Source organism: Mesocricetus auratus, unplaced genomic scaffold (genome assembly GCF_017639785.1).
Source record: "Mesocricetus auratus isolate SY011 unplaced genomic scaffold, BCM_Maur_2.0 Super-Scaffold_100011, whole genome shotgun sequence".
NCBI lineage: Eukaryota > Metazoa > Chordata > Mammalia > Rodentia > Cricetidae > Mesocricetus > Mesocricetus auratus.
The window spans coordinates 72,312,217-72,318,637 of record NW_024429195.1 but is presented as its reverse complement, the minus strand read 5'-3'; the positions used below and the strand labels follow the sequence as shown (position 1 = coordinate 72,318,637).

Sequence of the window (6,421 nt, the reverse complement as noted above, 5' to 3'; positions counted from 1 at the left end):
GTGGAGCACGCCTTTAATCCCAGCACTTGGGAGGCAGAGGCAGGAGGATCTCTTTGAGTTTGAGGCCAGCCTGGTCTACAGACCGAGTTCCAGGACAGCCTCCAAAACAATACAGAGAAACCCTGGCTTAACAATAACAACAAAAAATTCCTCATGTGTGGTGACCCCCAACTATAAAATTATTTTTGTTGCTACTTTATAACTGTAATTTTGCTATTGTTAAGAATCATATCATGTTTTTCTAGATAGAGGTTTCCAGGGGTCACTACCCACAGTTTGTGAGCCACTGTGTTAAAAGATATAGAAAAGCACAGTGTAAAACTCATAAAGCCAGGAGTGGTGGCACATGCCTTTGATCCTAGCTTGTATTCTGCTGGCAGAGGCAGGTAGGTCTCTTGAGTTTGAAGCCAGTCTGGTCTATATACCGAGTTCCAGGTCATCCTGAGTTACGTGTCTATAAAAAATAAACAAAAATCCCAACAGCAGACAACCTTATAAATGAATCTTGTACTTAGGGAACTTTCCATTTACTGTTTTAGGAATTCCTAATTGTCTGTGTGAGTATGAAGGGGGGGGCACCTGCGCCATGATGCCTGTGTAGATGGCAGAGGCTTCAGTAACAGCTGTCTGCTTTGTGTGGCAAGCTTTCCCTGCTGCACTGTCTTGCTGACCTGTCAACTAATAACTTTTTGAGAGGTTGACTAAGGATAACTGCAGCTGTGGGAAGACAAATTGAGTTCAAGGGGAGAGTACCATAACTGCACAAAATAGGCATGGAGCTTGCTCAGACACAGTTAAACAAGTGAAGTAGTAGGAATTGCATCGTTACTTTGTCACTTAAAGAACCATACTGCAATTCACCGTCTTTCTGATAAAGAAATGGGTAAAATCTGAAGGTACTTTACAATTAACTGTTAGATTATTTCCTACCTAGTATTTCCTTTTTACTTCAGTAGGTAAGGGTTTCAGGCACTGGTGTCAGAGCCTTGTTCTCACAATTTATTCTGCATTTGAGAAATAACAGTGTTTCATCAGGTAAATTATGTCTGTTCATTGTGCCACATTTATGGCAACCTGAGAGGAGGGATGTTTTGTACATTTAAAAACTTACCCACAGTGTCTGTTCCAGTGAAATCTTCTGATGGATCACGTCACATCTGTGCTTTGCACTTTTTGTTTTTTGAGACAGACAGGGTCTTGCTGTGTAGCTTGCCACAGCATCACCGGATGCAGCCCAGGCCAGCCTCGAATGCAAAGCCGCCCTTTTGCTTTAACCGCCCAGGTGCCGCACACTCCACTAATGTGTTCTTTGGGAAGAGAGCCTCAGTAAGAGTGGGCAAACTGACGGAACATGTGTGAATGTGGCCTCTGACAGTGAAGAGAGATTCGGAAGCTATTTTAGATCTGATCTTGGAGGTACTTTTGGTAGCTTGGTAGAGCTTTAAATAGCTGTTACTATGTATAATCAGGGAGTGGTGACTTAGATTTTTTTTGGACCCTGTCCCCCTTTTTCAGCTTCCTTTTTCAAGGAAACCTGGGATAAAACAAAGTTGAGGAAAGGCCAAAATGTTACTTTCTAGTTTTTCCATTTCTTTGCTCCTATACTGATCTTTAGTATTTTTTTCCCTTAAAATAAAGGCCAGGCTCTTTCCTTGTTTTTCTCAGTTAACTGTTCCCTGGAGAAAGGAGCAGGTGTAGTGTCTGAAGTGGAAGCATGTCTAGGAGGTTGAGGAACTGTAAGGAAGCTAAATTGGACTGAACAAAGATTGGGGTGCAGGATAACTGAAGGTGAATTGGAAAGGTAGGCAGAGAGAATATATGTGGGAGGTAGGCCCAGTAAGATAGCAAGGTGGAGGCCAAAAGCTGGGGAGAGTATTGTTAGAATTTAAAAAAACTGAACGAGAGAGGGAGGGAAGAGAGACCAGTGCCATCATGTGATAGCTGGCATGGAGAGTTTTTTTTACTGGGGGAGGGGGAGATAGGCCTCTTGGAGTCAGAAAAGAGGGCTAGAGGGAGAGGAGACAGACAGGAGGCTGGTGGCACTTGGTGGGGGGGGGGTGCATAACGCATGCCCACAGAGGCCAAGTAAGTAGTCAGGACCTTGAGGAGGCCAGAGTACTGCCTGACTGAGTACTGGCAAGTGCATGCACATATCCTGTCAGGTTCCCAAGGGCAGGCCAGTGCAGGTGCTTGAATGCTAACAAGCATGTCAGGTTATTTTAGTCTGCATTTTGAAAGTGGAGGCTTGAGCAGAAGTATAGGAATGGTGAGAAGCAGTATACTCATGGGTAGACTTCTGGAACCTTTCTTTTCTGTCTTTGCTGGGGATCAACCCTAGACTGTACACATATTTTTTGCCCCTGAGCAAACTTTTGTTTTTTTGTGGCAGGCTTTCTAGTCCTGGCTGCCTTGGAACTCACTCTGTGGAGAAGGCTGGCCTCGAACTCCCTGTCTCTGCCTCCTGAGTGCTGGGATTAAGGTGAACACCACCACTGTCCAGCCAGTTTTGTTTGTTTATTTGTTTTTAAATCAGGTTAGATATTTAGCCTAAGGGTGAAGATGGATCAGTGATGTATTAACTGACCTAAGGAGAATTTGGGGAAATGGGGAAGAGGAGAAAGTTTGAGTTTGGGTTGCTGTGTTAGTCCACTCTCTCATTGTACTAAAGAGTTAAGGCTGGTGACTTAATGAAGACAAGAGTTTCAGCACACACTTTTAGAGGTTGAAAGTGCAAAGTCAGCTTTTTGTTTCTGGTGAGGACCTGTCCCACCAGAACATGGCAGAAAGCTGGAAGGAAATGGTCATGTGCAGAAGACACCAATCTTGTGGGGTGGCTTCACTTTACAACAGGAAAGCCAGCTTCATTATCCCTTACAGGAAAAGTACCATAAAGTTTGAATGATTTGAGGAAAGGTCACAAAAGGAAGGAATTGGTTCAAGAGAGATGTTGGAGCAAAGTTCTTGGGGGGCAGAGTGAGGAGAGAGCTGTGTCTTGATGAAGCGCTCTGGTAGTTGGAAGGAACAAGTGGGAATGTGTGAAGACGCCGTCACGGGGATGTAAAAGATATGTGCCTTCTCATGAAGGAAGTAGGAAGCAGAGCATCAGTCTAAAGCAGGATGAAAATGGGTATTTTGAGGTTTCACTAGTCATGGGCAATAGAATGTGATATAATTACTGGGGAGCATTAAAGGCCCTTTTACAAGAGTGTCAGTTTAAGGCTTATCAGCACCGGCCAATGCACCCTGCCTTCCACCCTCCATCCCTTACATCTCTTGTACTTTAGGTGCCTTAGACATGCTCTTGTCTCTCCCTCCAAAGACAGATCCTACTCTTTAGGTCTGGCTGACCTTGAACTCAAGAGATCTGCCAGCCTCTGCCTAAGTACTGGGATACAAGGGTGTGCCACTGCCATGACACCGAGTTTCCGAGACTTGTTGTCATCTTCAATACTTCATTATAGTTAGCAGATGAAAAAATCCTATGGGAGGAAAGTGTGTGCTTAATTTGTGTCTTAGATATGTACGTAACATTCGCATTGTATTAGGCACTACAAGTCATTAGAGTTGGTTTGAAATATACAGTAAGATTTCTGTACTTTAAATACACATACTGTACTATTTTATGTAAGAGCTTGAATATCCAGAGATTTTGGTGTCTTGAGTATTCTAGACCACTTTTTAGAAAAGGAGAGCTCAGTGGCTTGGGTTTTAGTAAAGTTAAGAACAAGTTGCCTTACATATTGCAGCAATCCTGGTGTCATTTTTCTTTCCTTTTATATGAATATAATTATATATCCGTCTGTCTTGTACCTCCCTCCTTCCCTCCTCCTTCCCTTCTCCCTCCCTCCTCCCTTCCTCCCTCCTTGAGAGGGTCTCTCTACATAGCCCTGACTGTCCTGGAACTCACTGTGCAGACCAGGCTGCTTTCAAAGTCACAGAGATACATCTTCATCTGCCTCCCATGCACCACCATACCCGTCATAAAACAGTTTTTTAGCATTTATTATTTTATTATTTGTGAAGGGAATGTTTGTGCGCATGTGTACCATATTTTGGCATGGTCGGGAGGTCACATAAACATATTCTTTGAGTTTCACATTTGATTAGCTAAATTATGTATCACTGGGAGACTCTTTTATGTCTAATTAAAAAAGATGAACTTCTAATTTTAATTTTGGTGTTCAGTGAAATGACATTTGTTTCACAAGTGTGTTTGCTTTTCTGTTGTAGGAAACCCAGCGTTTGCTGGCAGAACCAGTTCCTGGCATTAAGGCAGAACCAGATGAGAGCAACGCCCGTTATTTTCATGTGGTCATTGCTGGCCCCCAGGATTCCCCCTTTGAGGGAGGGACTTTTAAACTTGAACTATTCCTTCCAGAAGAATACCCAATGGCAGCACCTAAAGTACGTTTCATGACCAAAATTTATCATCCTAATGTAGACAAGTTGGGAAGAATATGTTTAGATATTTTGAAAGGTAAGTGTTTGTCACTTAATGTGTACTTTCTGTCTTAAGCATTCCATATTTAGAATGTAAATATTGTAATCTCATCTTATGTTAACACCAATGTGTGGGAGGGAAGGTCAACCGTTCTGGGCCTGTTTTTCATGCTTTATCATATCATATTGTGCCTGTTACCTTCATAGATAAGTGGTCCCCAGCACTGCAGATCCGCACAGTTCTGCTATCAATCCAGGCTTTGTTAAGTGCTCCTAATCCAGATGATCCGTTAGCAAATGACGTAGCTGAGCAGTGGAAGACCAATGAAGCCCAAGCCATAGAAACAGGTATTTCATATTCTGTTATCTGCTTCTACTCTTCAAAACAATGTTACCCTTTGATTTTTTTTTTTTATTTTCATGAACTCAGATTAAAAGTAATCTCTCACACTGTGGGTTAGATCCACATGGATCTAACAATGACTATCTACTTATGAGCAGTATGTGACGAGACTAGAAAAACTTGAAATTGTTTTATACTGTTCTTATGGTCCATTTAAAGTATATAGCAGTTTGTAGAGTATGGAATCAACAATCTTCCTGTGACAGTTACAACAAAATGAGGAACATTACTGTCTATTCAGAAGTGAAAGATACAACTATCTCCATTTGCTGAATCTTATGAAAGGTTTGAAACCTATTCTGGTCTAAATAGTGAGAACCTTAGAAAACCAGACATCTTTCTTATCCGCTGTACTGTGTTGGTAATGAGACATTCAGAAAACTGATTTCATCCAGGTTATAGGAGATACTGTCAATTTAGGAGGGTATGTGTAGTTTAGCATTTCCACAAATTGTGCTTGTGTATGGTGTTTGGAAAGAAATCTAATGAACTGAGTAAACTAACAGTTGCATGTTTGTTTTTATCTACAGCGAGAGCATGGACTAGGCTATATGCCATGAATAATATTTAAGTCGATCAGATCATCAAGTGTACATCACTTCTCCTGTTCTGCCAAGACTCTTCCTTTTTTTGTTTGCATTTAATGGACACAGTCTTAGAAACATTACAGAATAAAAGCCCAGGCATCCTCATCTTTGGTGATTACATGCACATTAGCAAATCTATGTCTTGTCCTGATTTACTGTTGTAAAGCATGAGCAGAGGCTAGAAGTATCATCTGGGTTGTTGTGAAATGTTTAAAAGCAGTGACTCTGCTTGGATTCGTTTCCCCATCATGGTTTAAGTACAAAGCACTGTGAATGAAGGTAGTTGTCAGGGTTAGCTGCCAGGGGTATGGGTGTTTTTATTTTATTTTTTAGGGGGGGAAATAGTTTTATTTTAATTTTATGTTCTCCTTTCCCACTCCCCCTCTTATGGGATCTAATTGCAGTGGTTAAATGCAGCTAACCAGTTTTTTAGAATATGCTCTCTAGCCAAGTCTAACTTTAGACACTGTAGATGGACAAGCTTGATTGTCTGAACCAAAATGGGAACATTAAATAAACATCACAGCCCTCACTAATAACATTGTGACTTTGCTGTTAAGTGTAGATTCTCTGCCCCACCCCCAAAAGAAGAAGAAAAAAAGCTTGTGACCATTTTGTATGGCTTGTCTGGAAACTTCTGTAAATCTTATGTTTTAGTAAAATATTTTTTGTTATTCTACTTTGCCTTTGTACAGTTTATTTTACTGTGTTTATTTCACTTTCCCGATGTGACAATCGTATTTAAAATTAAAACTGATGGAACATTCTGTTTTGGTCCTCTCCATCTGACAAATTGATTGGCAAGAGGAGAATTTTACCAGTTTGTTTCATTGATGCAGATTTGTGTTAGGATTTTACTGAGTATTTATAAACTGGCTCTGAGCATGCATGAAGCATCAGTATCTGTCCCTTTTTTTTAAACCTCCTAGAAATTTTAAATAAATGCTACCTGATTTAATTAGGTGATCATTGGTGTCTTGCCATAATGTTT

At 41.1% G+C, this 6,421-nt stretch overlaps 1 protein-coding gene across 1 annotated transcript in view; it reads left to right on the top strand.

Moving 5' to 3' along the window:
• The window catches only part of Ube2n (ubiquitin conjugating enzyme E2 N), a 28,389-nt gene extending 21,993 nt beyond the window's left edge, over positions 1–6,396 (top strand). Inside the window, exons 2-4 of the mRNA XM_005068015.4 lie at positions 4,231–4,477; positions 4,648–4,788; positions 5,374–6,396. Of these exons, the coding sequence (XP_005068072.2) occupies positions 4,231–4,477; positions 4,648–4,788; positions 5,374–5,414 (429 nt within the window). The 3' untranslated portion in view covers positions 5,415–6,396. The remainder of the gene's footprint in view (positions 1–4,230; positions 4,478–4,647; positions 4,789–5,373) is intronic.
• Positions 6,397–6,421: the final 25 nt, after the last annotated feature.